This window comes from Mytilus edulis, chromosome 5 (assembly GCF_963676685.1).
Source record: "Mytilus edulis chromosome 5, xbMytEdul2.2, whole genome shotgun sequence".
In the NCBI taxonomy this organism is placed as follows: domain Eukaryota; kingdom Metazoa; phylum Mollusca; class Bivalvia; order Mytilida; family Mytilidae; genus Mytilus; species Mytilus edulis.
This window is the reverse complement of record NC_092348.1, coordinates 31,289,027-31,306,783: the sequence shown is the minus strand read 5'-3', so window position 1 is coordinate 31,306,783 and position 17,757 is coordinate 31,289,027. Positions and strand designations below refer to the sequence as shown.

At 33.2% G+C, this 17,757-nt stretch overlaps 1 protein-coding gene across 1 annotated transcript in view; it reads right to left on the bottom strand.

Moving 5' to 3' along the window:
- Positions 1 to 279: 279 nt before the first annotated feature.
- LOC139525038 (uncharacterized) overlaps positions 280 to 17,757 on the bottom strand; it is a 51,110-nt gene continuing 33,632 nt past the window's right edge. The window contains exons 8-10 of the mRNA XM_071320216.1: positions 12,710 to 12,973; positions 10,360 to 10,554; positions 280 to 1,172 (exon numbers count right to left, since the gene is read on the bottom strand). Of these exons, the coding sequence (XP_071176317.1) occupies positions 280 to 1,172; positions 10,360 to 10,554; positions 12,710 to 12,973 (1,352 nt within the window). The remainder of the gene's footprint in view (positions 1,173 to 10,359; positions 10,555 to 12,709; positions 12,974 to 17,757) is intronic.

The window sequence follows — 17,757 nt, the reverse complement described above, 5'->3', positions numbered from 1 at the left end:
AATAGAGGCCATCTGGGATGATGGTCGGGTAAATTTGGACTGCCACTGGAAAATGAGGGTATATTGGATAGGGACAGAAATTTTGCCTTGCAGCAACATTTAAGCTGAGTAACAGGACATTTCATTTGTACAAATAAAGTGAAAATAAAATGAAAAAATGTGTATACCTAAAATTTGTATAAGTTTAATGATTGCATGAAAAAAGACAATAACTGAATCTGAAAATCTTCTGAATTGAATTTGGAATACATCTGCATTAATTTCGACATGTTCCGGGTTTTACTTCCCTGAATGGAACTTTATAAAATTTACAACGTCAAAAACAACGAAAAATAGAACAGGTAAGACGATCACAATTATACCAACAAATCCAATAACCTTCGAAGACCTCCGATGGTCTGGTGCACTTGTTCTTTTACTCTTGGCAATTACAGTTTCTTTTACATCAATCTTTATTTGGTCGATTAACATGTTAACATAATTTGTTAGTTCTAATTCGCTTTTTTCTTGAAGACATGGACAAACACATCGTGTGCTGGTATTTTGTGCGTACATTGTACTTTCAGTAATAATTGCACCCCTCGTTGCATCTCCAGTTTGTGTTACCATTGTTGTTACTTCCAGATACATCTCGTTTGTAGTTGTTTCCGCTGATACATCAGTTGTTACCGGTGAAACTTCAGTTGTTATTGCTGATGCTTCAGTTGTTTCCGCTGATGCTTCAGTTGTTATTGCTGATGCTTCGGTTGTTATAGCTGCTACTTCAGTTGTTACCGTTGATGCTTCAGTTGTTACCGCTGATACTCCAATGGTTACCGTTGATACTTCAGGTGTTACTGTTAACATTTCAGTTGTTATCGCTGACACTTCATGTGGTATTGCTGATACTTCAGTGTTTACCGTTGATACTTCAATTGTCACAAGTTCTTGAGAAATGTCAGGAAATGTTGATTCTGTAGAAGTGTCATCAGTTGTTTGAATAGAAGAAACTATATTTATCGTTGTTTCAGAAGAATCCATAATGGTGGTTGGTTTCAGTGATACCTCATTTGTCGTTGATTCTATTGAAAAATTCTGAGTACATGTATTACTACCGTCTACGTCTAAACACAGATCACGACAATACCATGATTGTGGTGGTTCTGGACAACTAAAAGAACTTGGAATATTTGCTGCAATTGAGAAAAATAATTTTATTTACATGTAATACTTAAAACACGAAGACAGAAGTCCGCCTCAACTACTACGACCTATAGGATTACCATAGGCTGTGTCAACGAAGCTGTCCTAGACTAGGATGGGATAGGGCACGTCTTAGTCCTAAGTCAGGTTAACGAAAGTCCCCTAAAATAAGATATGTCCTAAATTTGGTCCTAAAGTTAGGATATTTAAATACCGGGGGGTAGGTCTCTTAGGATTGTATTAGGATAGTCCTTAAAGTTACGATTTCCATAGTCGAAATAAAAACAACTAATATGGCATAAAATCAATAATAAAAATACTAATACCATATCAAACGATTATACTGTTTATAGAATTAAACTAATTAAACAAAATATTTTATAATATATGATAATTATATAATTGTGTTTCGTTATTTCAAGTTTATAGACACATTTTATCCATCAAATACTTCCAGATATCAACAAAGAGCGTTTCAAGTATTTAATTAGAGTTTTTGGAATAATAAGCATATTTATTACAAGGACTTTGTCTGCATGTTCTACATCTTCCATGATGCACATATATAAACACATTGATATATTCCGGAATCATTTGGTGAAATGCTTTAGAAACTAAAATTGCTTTTCTTAATATAAAATCATATGAAATGGGCACCAAGCGTATGCTTATTATATTCCAAAAACTCGAATTAAATATATATAGTACTAGAAATGCTTTTTGTTGATATCTGGAAGTATTTGATGGATTAAAGTCTATAGCATTTTCTGTCATTACGTAATTGTGCAGACCATTCATCCTTGATTATTGAAAAAAAAGGGGGGGGGGGTTCTTTCTTTAATCCAACAATTTGCCTCTTTTATTAGATAATTTTGCCCCATCCCCCTTTTTTGTATTCTAAAAATTTTGGGTCCCCAGAAATTATTTAAGAAACATAAATAAATCTCCCTCTCATGTCTGTCAAAACAAAAAGATAATACTCGTCGTCTTGCACTGCTTCAGGAGTTAATCGACAAATGTTCCTTTCAGCTTATGTAATGTGAATTTAAATTACTTCTCCATGTACTTGTAGGAAAATTTGTCATGGTCTTTTTCTAATAATTTCTTGTTTTCTATGTAAAAGAATTAAATTGTTCCTCAAATACTGTAAGATAAAATTAAATATAAGCGTGTCTGCATGTGTTATTTTTGACTACGTACACGTGAACAGATAGGTAAACACGACGTGTTATGTTAATTTGTGTTACAAATATAATAGAATTGAAGTAACTTCCCTTGAATTTGCTCTTTTCAAAAAATCTAATAAATTCTCACAAATTTAAACAATATAAATTTAATTAACCAGAAAAATTCAATAGAAGGATAAAATACCAAAATTTAATGAAAGCATAACAACAATGACTTCCTTTCTAAAAGTTTAATTGAATGAAATAAAAAATAAAAATACCATATCGAACATTATTTCTATCGCCATAAAAAGCTTCACTTCCCCAACTTTAAAGAGAGAAATGTGCTCATGCCTAATGAAGTTAAACTGAAGGAATGAGTATTGAGGCGTGGTGGCCGGACCGTGGGACTGTTCAATAATATACTGATGGAAGTGAAGCCATTGCCTCAAGAGTTAACGCACTATCATTCTGGTGTACTTTCTACTCTCGCTCTGTCTCAATTATTTTTTCTATCTATCTCTGTCTGTTTTCCTACTGTCTGCCTGTTTGTCTCTATCTTTCTTTCTGTCCCTCTCCTCTTTCTCTCTATCTCATTCCTTTCTATATCATTCCTTCTTTCTGTCCAACTCATTTCTTCATTCTGTTTGTTTCACTCATTTTTCGTCTTCTCTCATTCCTTATGGTGTGTGCAAGTGTGACAGGGTGTGTGCAGGTGAGACACGGTGTGTGCCAGTGAGATATGTCTGGTGTGTGCAGGTGAGATAAGGTGTGCATGTGCGCAGGTCAAATAAGGTGCCCAGGTGAGATATGGTGTGCATGTGCGCAGGTGAGTGCAAGTGAGACAGGATGGTTGAGTGTAAGATGAGTGTGAGGTGACTTTCAGTGACACGATGGTGAGTGTGTGCGCGTGTGCATGTGCTAGTGAGATAAGTTGGGTGAGTGAGAGAGAGGGAGGTGCAGGCGTGTGAGATTGAGAGTGGCTAGTGGTGAAAGTAGGTGTGTGAGTAGACTATCAGTCTTTGAGTGAGTGAGAGTGGCTAGTGAGTGATAGAGTATTATGAGTGAGCGATAGTGAGACGAAGGCTGAGTGAGAGAGTGCTGGTGAGTAAGGCCGGGGGTGAATGAGAGGGAGGTGTGTGAGAGGATTATGAGCGAGTGAGCGATAGTGAGAGGACGGGTGTGTGCGAGTAAGAGAGCGCCGGTGTGCAAGTAGTGTGAAGGTTTGAGAGTCACACAGTTATGCAGAGGGAGGCGTGTGTGTATGTGCGAATGAAACAGTATGAAGGGTTGACACTCACACAGTTATACAGCCAGGTAGAGATTATAGGTGATATTGGGTTAGTGTGATAGGGAATCAGCATGGGGGATCATGACATGATAATGGGTGAGTGTGAGGGAATGACTGAATATGGATAGTGATTATGGCAGGCATTGTCTGTGAAAAGGGACGAAGTCTGTATGATTTTTTTTTATAATTCACACATATTTTAACCTCAAAATGGTTAAAAAAAGACACGGAAATACTGTAACGTTAGGGATTTTAGTTGTGATGCTATTTATGTTATGACGTCAAATTAAATTTAAACAAAGAAACACTTTCATCAGGTTATGTTTTTTCATATCAAAGAATTATTTAAAATGAAATTGGTATTGTGTTCCTTCTTATATTTTATTTCATATCGGTTGAGAATAAGGTTCTGTTATTGGACAAAAAGGGGTCACATGACATTCATTATTCTTCAGTAGTAAATTCCATCGGTCATTAACAGAACAAAACGGACCAGAAAACCGGTCGTTAACGAACTTTTACATGATAATGACTGGTGGAGCGTGTTTTCCGTCTGATAATGACCGTTGGGGCGTGGTTTCCGTCTGATAATGACCGTTGGGGGCGTGGTTTCTCTGTTTGGAGAGATGTACCTTTTATAAAACATTTTCCTGTTTTTAATATTATATTTAAGTTGTTGAATTGTTTATTATATGTTTTCGTTAACAACTTGATTAAGTATTTATATACTGAAAAATTGCACTAAAATGAATGGCAGTATTACTACGACTGTTCTCCACTCTTTGCCATAGAAATCGTACAACTACTCGAGTTTGCTTTAGGCATTTTGAATTTATGAGAATTTTCCAAAACATGGTTTCTCAATGAAATAAACATAATAGTTCTTGCCTTGGTGTGAGGGAATGACTGAATATGGAAAATGACTATAGGTGAGTTAGAAGGAATGTGTATGGTTGAATGAGTGAGAGTGTGTAAGCGAGGATGAGTCGGTTAGAGTAAGAGGGAGTGAGTGAGTATCAACGAGAGGGAGAGATTAGAACTCAGTGAGTTAGAGAATGGGAATGGTTATGAGTTAGAGGTAATTGGACGGAGGGAGAGATTGTGAGTGAGTGAGTAAGTGAGAGAGATTGTGAAAATGAATGAAAAATGAGTGAACGAATTTAAGCGGACGAGAAACCTGGTGAAATAAAATTGGCACCGTTATTAATCATTTTGCATGTGCCAGTAATTCAGTGGTCGTCATTATTTCGTGTATGTCATAAATAAGACACTTAATTTTTTTCGTTTGAATACTTTCACGTTCTTAATTGGACTTTTTGTAGCTGACTCTATGGCATGGGGTTTCTTATTGTTGCTGGCTGTACAGTTACCTCATTGGCAATCATATCACATCTTCTTACTTTTATATAACTGTTTTAAAACCCAAAAATACAACGAGGAACAAGATTGTTTTGTCGTTAATGTTTGTACATACTTTCGTGCTTAAAAATAAAATATACAAATCAGGAAAAAACAATGATTACATTTATAAGTAATACTATACTTTGCATAGTTTTATACATATTAGTTAGAATGCTAATGCCAAAAAAAAAAGCGTCTGCACCCACGCTATTACTGTCTTTGGTCACCATGATTTAATTTGGTCCAAACATTCGGGGTCGTTCATATTCTCAGTCGAAATTAACAATAGCTCAGCTTCTGATGTATAGCTGTACAAAATGTACAAAGAAACAATCCAACCGTCACACGGAGGACCATGAACTCTTAGTTTGTGCTAATTTTGAAATCATTACCCACTGTAAGACTAGAAAACGTGATCAATTAGACACTTTTTTTTGCCTGTATATATATTAAAAGACTGTTTCGAGTTCCGACATATTTCATTTGATGTTCAAGGAGTTTTATTAGCAAACATTTAACCAATCTGAAGCTATTTTAAAATGCTTTTACACCAGCGAGTTCAGCGAGTCTTTCGCCAGCTGAAATGAGATTCAGCGAAACAGATATCTCTGTAGAGGAAGTCGAACTGTGATCAATTAATATGTCTTCATTTCCAGTAACATAAATAGTAAAAGTCAAATAGCTCAAAAATACCGAAAATTCAACTGTTAATGCTGAAGTTGGAACAAACATTTCCTTGTCCGCCTATCAAGATTCATCGAAGCCAGATGGGAATAAACTACCAGCAAATAACAGCAATTTAATGCTGCAATTTAATGTTAGTATGTAAATAGTTTTGTCTTTGGGTCAACTCAATTTCATTACATGTATTGAATAAGGATTTATTAGACGTATTAGGAAAGGGATTTAAATACTGCGCTAATGTTAAATACCAATACCGATAAAGATTTAAGTGGGGACTTTCTCAAAATGCAATTGCATTGAAAAGTATCCCGGCGTAGTAGTATAGTTTAACTTTGTGGTGTGTTTGATTCAACATGAAACGAACGGTTACCGTAGACTCCAAATTTTAAGACGTGCATTGGCCTAATGTAAATCTTCATACATTCATTTGTATTTGTTTGATTTAGGAGTGGAAAACAAAACATCACGCACATATATGTAAGAGTCACGAATGTGAATGACGGATTTTACGGCCACAAGTCCAAATATATACATTAAGTGATGTTTTTAACATGTTGGATAGTTTTGAAATAATTTAGTTCGTCTCAACAATGGATATGTCCTATTTTCGTTGCAAAATATACTTAGCATGCATTTTGTGTCGGGGATACAGGGACACGTATGTGTGGCTTAAACAAATCAGTACTAATCTGAGCACATCTTTATATCTATATTAAAAAAAAAAAAACAAAAAAAAAACAGTGGACACAAGTGGATACAATGCTATTTTTTTTTAAGAAGGTTGTCATGCTGTGCACCGTTAATATTCAGGAAAACCACTTTTCATATGCTATATCATAAAATGAACTTCTCTATATGAAATTTTAACGCCATTTTCAACGATATCTCAATTTAATCGTGGTGTACTGTTCACTTGCTGGAGGAAGCAGTGATAACAAGGAAAAAATCCAACTTCCGACCCCTCTATTCTAGAAAATGATATAAAATAAGGAGATGTACGTGGTATGATTGCCAAAATAAACAACTATCTACCAGAGACCAAATGACAAAAATGTTTGTAACTGTAGGTCACCGTATGAGCCCTAATACGGAGCAAACCTATCCCGCATAAAAGCTACGAAAGGCCTCGACATGACAAACATATTTTAAATAAATTTCAAATAAACGAACGTTTTGAACAAAGATTGATGTAGGATAAAAAATTGGATTCGACTATGATTTGATTCCTGTGGTTTTTCTCATTTATTTTAGTAGACTGTCCTTGTAATTGTTCATCAAAATAGTAAGAAATGGAGAACAACAACCTTAAACTTAATCGGTCACTACTATGAAGCAATACAATTTTAAGAATAATGATCGTGTTATTTTGCTGGATCCTCTTCCATGAATTGCGGAATAAATTATTTCTATTTATAAATCTTTTATTGTATAAAAATCATCTCAGCATTGTCAACCAACCCATACAGGTAACTTTAATGAATTATTATCTTTACTGTTTGAAATGGTCCCCACTATAGCCTGTAGTGGTGTTGGTAATGTAATGTTATCCACATTTAGATTATTACTACAACGTTTGATTAGGCGCAAACAATGTCACTCATCATGATAGTATTTTTTAATCTTCAAACAGGAAAGCACCACTTATTCTATATGAGCGAAACAATTGTCAAACATACTTTTTGAAGAGTTGATGTAATTTTCACATAACTTTGTATATAAAAAAGCAATTTTAGTTAGTAAAGCACTTCACCAAATTACTCAACAATATCTTAATTTATTTAGCATCACATTACTTCAAGCACACCCACACAAAGTTCTGGTAATATGATTATTATTATTATTATTATTATTATTATTATTATTATTATTATTATTATTATTATTATTATTATTATTATTATTATTATTATTATTATTATTATTATTATTATTATTAGTAAAAAAAAATCAAAGCGAACACTTACAACGCTCTTAGTTGATATCTGGAAGTTTTTAAAGATCAGAATTGTCTATAAATTGAAAATAATGGAACACATAAGAAACTAATTCTTATAACATTATTATAGTTTAAAATTGTCTTAGTATTTTTATTTTTCAGTTTATGTCATATTTGTTTTGAAACATCGTAACTTTTAGTACTATCATAAGACTCATTTTATATATCCTAACTTTAGGACCAAATTTAGGACGTTTCTTATTTAAGGAGACTTTTGTTCACCTGACCTAGAACTAAGGCGTATCCTTAGACGTTGACACGGCCCCAGGTCATTTAATCGAAGAGGCAAAATATGATTTTTTTTGTTTCAAAATTTTATTTAAGAGGAAAGGTGAAGTATTTTTTTAGCTCATCTGAACAGGTGAGCTTTTCTCATCACTTGGCGTCCTGCGTCCGTCGTCCGTCGTCGTCGTTAACTTTTACAAAAATCTTCTCCTCTGAAACTATTTGGCCAAAGTAAACAAAACTTTGCCACAATCATTATTGGGGTACCTAGTTTAACAAATGTGCCCGGTGACCCGGCCAACCAACCAAGATGACCACCATGGCTAAGAATAGAACATAGGGGTAAAATGTAGATTTTGGCTTATATCTCTGAAACCAAAGCATTTAGAGCAAATCTGACATGGTGTAAAATTGTTTATCAGGTCCAGATCTATCTGCCCTGAAGTTTTCAGATGAATCGGAGAACCCGTTGTTGGGTTGCTGCCCCTAAATTGGTAGTTTTAAGGACATTTTGACGTTTTTAGTTATTATCTTGAATATTATTATAGATAGAGATAAACTGTAAACAGCGATAATGTTCAGCAAAGTAAGACAACATGATCAAAATGGTCAGTTGATCCCTTAAAGAGTAATTGCCCTTTATAGTCAATTTTTAACAATTTTTTGTAAACTTTTGTTATCTTTTAAAAATCTTCTCCTCTGAAACTACTACGACAAATTTAACCAAACTTGTCCACAATCATCATTAGGGTATTTAGTTTAAAAAATGTGTCCGTTGACCCCGCCCGCGAACCAAGATGGCTGACATGGCTAAAAATAGTACATAGGGTAAAATGCAGTTTTTGGCTCATATCTCTGAAACCAAAGCATTAAGGGCAAATATGCTGTGGATACAATTGTCCATTAGGTCAAGATCTATCTGCCCTGAAATTTCAAACCAATCGGGCAACTTGTTGTTGGGTTGCTGCCCCTGAATTGGTAATTTTAAGACAATTTTGCAGTTTTTGGTTATTATCCTCAATATTATTATAGATATACATAAACTGTAAACAGTAATAATTTACAGCAAAGTAAGAGCTACAAATAAGTCAACGTGACCAAAGTGGTCAATTTAAGGAGTTATTGCCTTTTATAGTCAATTTTTAACAATTTTCATAAATTTTGTAAATTTTTGTAAATTTTTACAAAAATATTTTCCGCTCTCACTTCTGGGCCAAGTTCTTTATAGAAAGAGATAATTGTAAGCAGCAAGATTATTCAGTAAAGTAAGAATTACAAACACATCACCAACACCAAAACACAACTTTGTCATGAATCCATCTGTGTCCTTTGTTTAATATGCACATAGACCAAGATGAGCGACACAGGCTCTTTAGAACCTCTAGTTGTTATTATCAGAAAACTCTTTTCAAAAATTATTTAAAAAACACCGATGATTTAATATTAGCTTGCAAGTCAATTATTTAACTCATTTGAATCTGTGTGCATGCGAAATTCAATTTAACCCGTAAATTGGATGAGCATTTGTAATAAAATTAAAATTAATTTAAAATAAGTTTGCAACAGCTTTTATGTACATTCTTTACAATCTTAACTTTTTTATCGTAAGGATATCTGCACCTGTACTAGGCAATAATCTAATGTTCAGTAGTTGTCGTTTGTTGATGTGATTCATAAGTGTATCTCGTTTTTTATACAGATTAGACCGTTGGTTTCCCCGTTTGAATGATTTTACACAAGTCATTTTTTGGGCCTTTTATAGCTTGCTGTTCGGTAGGAGTCCAAGCTCCGTGTTGAAGACCTATAATGGTTTACTTTTAAAAAATGTGACTTGGATGGAGAGCTGTCTCATTAGCACTCATACTACATCTTCTTATATATATATATAGAATAACACCAGACCGCAAAATACAATTGTTTTCAATTTCGTCCAATGTTTGATTAATAACGAAAAAACGAATACATGCGTGTTCGCATCCCTTTCGTTAAGACACAAACGTTTTGACTTAATTTTTTGTTAACATCTTTATATAATAGTCTTAAACGATACTAAGCTTCTTAGCGCCACATTACTATTTTTCTTCCCTTTGTTTATGTTATTAGAAAAGTTTTGTGTTTTTTCGCAAAAGTTTGCGTTTTAACGCAAACATAGGAAGTTATATTAAAAAAAATTAATTGTGATTTCTATAACTTTTCAGTTATATTTCAACATAAAATTATTGTATGTAAAATCTTAAAAAATCTGTTACATAGTCAAGCTTTGACATGGCATTGTCAGTTTGTTTTTGACTATGCGTTTGTATATCCCTGTGGTATCTTTCGACTCAATTTTGTTCTTTGATTGTAAATTAATATTCTGACATACTTCTTGACTAGATAATCTTACATTCAGTTTTATAAAAAATATCTATTACCTATTACGTTCATTTCACAGAATTGAAGGTCCTCAGACAATTTCACAACCGTTACATATCTTGCTAATGCTGAGCAGCTTACAAGAATTCCCTTCCCTATATCTTCATTAGTAGGAACACCAGGATAAACAGCACAGACTTCTGATTGTTTGTTTGTTGCATTTCTTACGTATATTTTGAAATTGCTCAGCTTTGCTACAAAAATATTGAAAAAAGTTACTGAAAAACAATAACAGTTATGATCGTTGCAATGTATTAAGTGTTCACTGAATTTTAATATGTACTAGGTTGCATACTGTTCGATTTTGGAAGGACTGTAAAACAGAAGAATTCATTACAAAAACAGTAACGTATCCAAGAAGCGAAGGGTTAGCGAAAATTACGATTTTCGCCAGATAAAAATGTTAGAAGTATTTACTCTTCGTTTCTCTAACCGTTAATAATTATATTTCATTATGATACATTATTTTGATTGGCTAACAGCAATCTCGCTTCCTTCTGAAATTAACATCCATTACACTATGAAATATAACATTCGTGATGACACGAGGTCACACAAAAAAGTGCACAGGTAAATTTATGAAACCTTGATAGAAATCGTGTTTTCATGATCCTAGCTTAAAAAAAAAATGTAATTATAAGTAAGTTTTGGTTTTTCATTCATTTTAATTATTTTCGCGATTTACAGTATACAATGAACATAAATATACTTTAAGAAATGTGTATTTGCTATTTACTATCAATTCCAAGTTTACTATCCACAGCGATATCTCTATTTATACTGCACTCGTTCTATTTGAGCAGTCAAAATGCGTTGACTGTATATTTCTATGTCATATACAGTCACGTCAGTTTTAATCTAGCGTCGTACTACAGTACATGATATATAAGACATGGAGATGTAATTTTTACAGATCAGCTAAATTATCTATAGTAAAGGATCCTACAAATTAATGTAAGATACAGTCGCAGAAAATAATTATATTTATAAGTACGTCTGAGCCAGTGACAACTCTACAACATGTTTATTCATTGGATCACCAGAAGTGATGGTGATATATGGCTGTGTACATTATGTATATACAACTCGTCTAAACGTCAACCCAGCAATGTTAGATCTGTAAATTTACTTTCGCAAATTTTTTGTTTTTCCCTCGCCGGGATTGGAACCCATGCTACTGAGATATCGTGACACAAAATCGCCGGCACTGTAGCCGTCCCGTTAGACCACACGACCACCTGGGCTTCATGAAAATGAAGCTTTCAATGGCCGGGTGTTACCTTTCGACGTCAGTTTTAATCTAGCGTCGTACTACAGTACATGATATATAAGGCATGGAGATGTTATTTTTAAAAGATCAGTCAAATTATCTATAGTAAAGGATCCTACAAATTAATGTAAGATACAGTCACAGAAAATAATCATATTTATAAGTACGTTTGAGCCAGTGACAACTCTACAACAGATTTATCCATCGGATCACCAGCAGTGATGGCGATACATGGCTGTGTACATTATATACATACAACTCGTCTAAACATCAACCCAACAATGTTAGATCTGTAAAATTGCTTTCGCAAATTTTTTGCTCTTCCCTCGCCGTGACTCGAACCAATGCTACTGATCTAACATTGTTGGGTTGATGTTTAGACGAGTTATTATATTACCTATGGTGAAACATTCTCCTGTTTTTCATTAGATATAACGATTACGTGTTTCAAATGTTATTGTTTCTTTTTTTTTTTTTTTTTATGTATATAGGATATATGGACGATCAATATAAAAAATCTTGCTAAATTTAGATTGATGACGCCATGACGTCTCACATTACAACAATTGCGGAAGCTCTGCAGCAGACGATTCGAAAAGAAAATTTGCAAGTTTATCAGAAGCAGAAAACAATTTACGTTAAATGCAGACGCTAAGAATAAAAGAAAGCTTACGCAACAAGCTATGAGGTTGTTCAAAGAATATTGAAATTTTCAATGACTTTTTAAAATGCTTGCAAAATACAATTAAAAAATACACAAAAAGAACATTGAACGCCATTTGTCTATTACATTATTTTCATATTATAAGGACTTTCACTCAGTCAATACGTTATATATGAACTTCGTCCTCGGTCAATATAATCCATAAGTCCATATATATATAACGTATTGACCTCGTCAAAAGTCTTGGAATTGATACATATATACATTGTATCATGAAATTTGTTAAAACACAGATACATGACAATACGATTTCATAGCTTTAAAACACTTTACAAAATATCGTGTTCGGATGTGCTTGTATATTTAAATGGATCAATTAAATTTTTCTATAGATTGCAATCAATGTAACACGTACTGTAATGTTCAAACTGCAAATTATCTTCTCGCAAAGCAAAACCAACATTTTGAATGTCATATATATCTCCAAGGTCAACCGTTACTCTAGGGTGAGGGTCATCATTATGGGAATGATAACAAGAGCCACTGAAAAAATTGGTTGTGTTCCATCCATCAACCGCGTTACAAGCATTGCCATTTACAGTTCTATTGTATGAATACATTGATGTCGATCTTGTAGGTCTGTGTAATGCAACATTGCATAAAAGACATGTGACGTAACCTGTAACAAGAAATATAAATGACTCTGTAGTCAATCAAATTGATGCATATATATTTTTCTTACAGATCCAGCGCAGATTCCTACCACTATAATGTCATTAGCTTCTGGACTTTTCTGTCACAGTATTCCAAAATCTTTCATTTAACCGTCAACGAGAACACAAGAAATGACAGTCTTGTAAAAAAATAAGGATGTAATAGATTAGACATACAGAAACACTTCGATTGAAAAGGTCTTTTAAAAAAATAAAAATGTGTCAGCATATTTTTTAGTATGCCGCAAAATTCAATTGAAGAAGTATTATTTCATCAGGAAAGCAATAGTTTAAATAGATAATTAACAATGATATATTATTGAAAAGGGTTCGTCTCAGCAGATTGGTGAAACCCCCTTCCTAAAAATAATAATAAAAAAAACCACATTAGCAATCAAATGCAAGTGATTCCCAAAGGTATGCCATAATGCTGTTTGTAATACTTCTACCTTCACAATATACTTTCCATCCTGTTACGTGCAGTAAAATCACATACTCATAAATAAAACTGTATTTTTCGTTCTTGAAAAAATCACTATCTAATGAAAACAAGACTTGGATATATCTTTTTTTCCCCTAATACTTAAAGGGGCATTAGCTCTCAGATATAAAAAATAGAAAAAAAAACATTTGCTTGTTTTGTTTAACCTTAAATGAAAGTTAAATAGTGAAATAATAATTCGCTTTTAGCAGCCAGTTTAGTTCAAATTTGTCAAAGTAAGCAAAGAAACGTCGCAGATAAATTATTCACTTGTCAGTGAATATTTCGACCGCATTAGAGACGTATTCATGTAACCTTTAGTTTAACCCCTATCTAGAGATGGGTTACACATGAATTAGGCGTGTTAAGTTATTTAAAAGATGTCAACATTGTAAGTGAAACATGAGTAAACCATTTGGTTGACTGATAAGTTCCACAGAAACATTCTTATACAAATAAAAACGATGATTAGCATATATTTTCAACCTGAAATATGAAATTAAACACACCTAGAAAAATCTAATTGCACGGTGTCGTTATCTATATATATCTATATGTTCACATGGGGTTAAATGTCCTCATTTGGGTAAATAGATGGCGTCTAAACTGAAATACACTCGAAATTCATATATATAAAATTATATATATATTCGAGCTCATGCATATACCTCTTAGTATGTTATGAATCAAATATGAGGGTTTTAGTCAAATTGGTGAACACGAATTTGACAACTTATGCCCTTTAAGTAAAATTAAGAGGTTTTGGTAAACTTAAGAGTGCATGACGGTTATCATTATGTATACTGACAATTGAAATTCAATTCATAAAGTTCGAGTAAAGCCATCGTCTTTTTTTACTTCATTTTCATATAAGTTGTGAAATTGACAATTATAAGACATAACGTACTGATTTTAATATTTCTTTATTTCAATATTATGTATAAATATGATATTCGCGAAAATGTAAAATGTAAAATAGCAAAATACCAAACTCTGAGGAAAAGTCTAACCGGAAAGTCCGTAATCAAATTGCAAAATCAAAAGCTCACACACACCAAACAAATGGAAAACAACTGTCATATTTCTGAAAATGATATTTCTCGTTATAGACATATCGTAATAACTAGTCTATTTTAAGTCAGATTGAAAATGTTACCGCTGTATATCTGTATATAGTAAGGTACCCGACGAGGGGTCGAAGGTCTCTTTCATGCATAATCAATTTCATATGATACTCCCCCCTTTCTCACCAAGTTTTAAATACATTCAATGCTTACCAAAGGACAAGTAAAACAGGGACACGCTGTGGAGTTGTTTCATTTTATCATACACCAGTCTGTAAGTTGTTTTGCTTTATTATTATAACAAATTCATGCAAGTGATGTTCTATTTTTAGACTGTCCCAGTTGTTGATTGTTTTTCATATTTTCCAATGCTGACCAGAATGATGTTTCTGTATAAAAGATTTGAATAAAAATACCAAGTTGTTATGCAAATAGATAAAACAATAACAAACTGACAACACCATGGTAAAAAAGGATAAAAGAATAATAAAACAATTGTAAACAAAACACAACATAGAAAACTGAAGACTGCGAAACCTGATACTCGCCAATCTCATAGAGATATACAACAGAAAAATGAAAAAAAAGAAGAAATATATTTTTCATTAGGCTGTGGGATTGAGAAAAATGAACCACCTTATAATGTTTAGAAGTATGGTTATTTTAAGATAATAAAATAAAATTTAGTGATCTATTATACTCATTTTTACTTAATATATATAAACATAGGCCAGTATTATGATAAGACAAAAACGAATATTGTTATCGTTCATTGTCAATTGACATTAAAAGTAAACGGTATTGTCATTAAAAGAGACAAAATGAAATTACTTACCAACATAGGAAACTGTAACACAAGCAGATGTCATTCACACAACCACGTTATAGCACGGTCACTTTGTTTAAATAAACTGGACTGATTTTCAAACATGTTATTAAAACATTTCTGCACCTATAAACTCCAGTGTTTCAGATGTCAAGCTCGCACGTCTTTCTTTCATAAAAACATCGATGTTTTGAGTAAACACTCAAAGTAGATCAATTTTATATGGAAATTGTTCTTGTGTTGTATTCTAAATGCGAAAGAAGGTATGAAAACAAAAAAAAATCAGATAACTTTGTATTGGCCATTTATACAATGCGGACTACATATGAAATTACATTATATTTTGTTATTACTTAAAACATCAATGTATATTTGGTTGAATATCTAATTTACACCGGAAACAGTGACAGTGAAGTGGAAATTCTTTGTGATAAACTGCTAGTCAAAGGCAGAAAATATACAATAAGACAAACAGAAGGGCCAGATAACTATACACAGAACCTAAAGACATCGAAAAGCGAATACAAAATAATGATAAAAAAATCTTTGAGATGAGCATTACTTTTAAAAAGTTTGTTGTTACAGATGTTTATTTCTTTACACGAAGGGACTCATTTACATGTAAAAGAGGGACGAAAGATACCAGAGGGACAGTCAATTTCATAAATCGAAAATAAACTGACAACGACATGACTAAAAATGAAAAATACAAACAGACAAAAAATAGTACACACGACACAACATAGAAAACTAAAGAATAAACAACACGAACCCCAACAAAAACTAGGGGGGATCTCAGGTGCTCCGGAAGGGTAAGCAGATCCTGCATAACATGTGGCACCCGTCGTGTTGCTTATGAGATAAAAAATCCGGTAAATAGTCTAATTAGGTAGGTCACATTTATGAAAGGGAAGGGGATTGTATTTACGACCTACAAACATATCCGATATTATTTGTGAAACGGTTATTCCATAACGGTCAACCAACTCGTGATGGCGAAGAGATGATTTCAACTTTACCATTTGGAACTCTTAATTTAATAGCTTCCTTGTGAGCAACAACCCTCTATCAAAAAAAATTATGATAGGAAATGCAAGCACAGGAATATCGTATTAATTGGGAGATATATACACCGTATGCAGGTGCTGCTGGAAATGTTGCTACTTAGAAATAGAAAGTTCACAATTGGAAAGCTGAAATCATCTCTTTTGTCGTAAAGCTTTGTTTTCAATCGATCCTCATTGTCAATAGATGTAAGTCAAGATTTGAGACCGACTTAACTGTATCTATTGTATCCTCTATCTCTAGTTCAATGGGATAGATGCGTTTGACATAGTCACCAAATTTTGAATTATTTAGTGAAAGATCATCATCTATATAGCGGAAAGTAGAGTTAAAGGATATTGCTTACTTCTTATTTTTCTTCCTATGAAGTTCCTGTATGAAGTCAGCCTCATAATAATAAAGAAACAAGTCGGCACGAAGAGGGGCACAATTCGTTCCCATTGGAAGGCCGATAGTCTGTTGAAAAACACGTTTTCCGAACATAACAAATATGTTGTCAATAAAAAAATCCAGCATCTTGATAATGTCAGTTTCAGAGAATGTTGTCGTTTGAATCAGAGTGATCATTTACAAAGTAAGATTTATCCCTTCCTAAGACAAGATACTTGTTTCTTCTTTGGCCATTCTTTTATATGAAACAAAGCAATACCAACTCTTTCAATCTGTCTTTTAGTTTGGAATGTGGAATACTTGTATAAAGTGTAGAAAAGTCAAAGGTTTTAATACTATTACAAGATGAAAGAGAATTAGATTGTAAACTCTAAAAGATCTTTGGAATTTTTAAGTATCCACATCTGATTCACGCCACCTCTAGAATAGGCAGTTTCACAATACCTTTGACGTCTGGCGTAATAATAAATTATAATCCTGGTACCTTTGATAACTATTTGAAGCCCGTCTTTGATTGCTGATAACATAGATGTTAATAATTTAGAAAGAGGTTTCGTGGAGCACTTGGAAGACCCAGCAATATACCTTTGTTTGTAGGACACTTTTGCAGTTTAGGTATCCAATACAGTGATGGAAGATCCAGTTCATCATCTTTGGTTGAAATTCCAAAAGAACATAGAACAGACCTATGATTATCCAGGATTTCCTCTTTGGTAAGTGTCGTGAGGGTATATGTTGAGTTTCCAAGTGAATTGTCAATACCTTATTCATGTAAAGTGACCTTTAAACTTTATTTGAAAAAGTCCATGCAAACTCATCGTCTTTTCACTCTATTTCTATGGTAGTTGTTATCAAAAAGTTGTTGGTTTTTTTGGGTTTGTTTTTGTAGCACTTTTTCTGTTGTTCCGTTGTTATACTCTTACA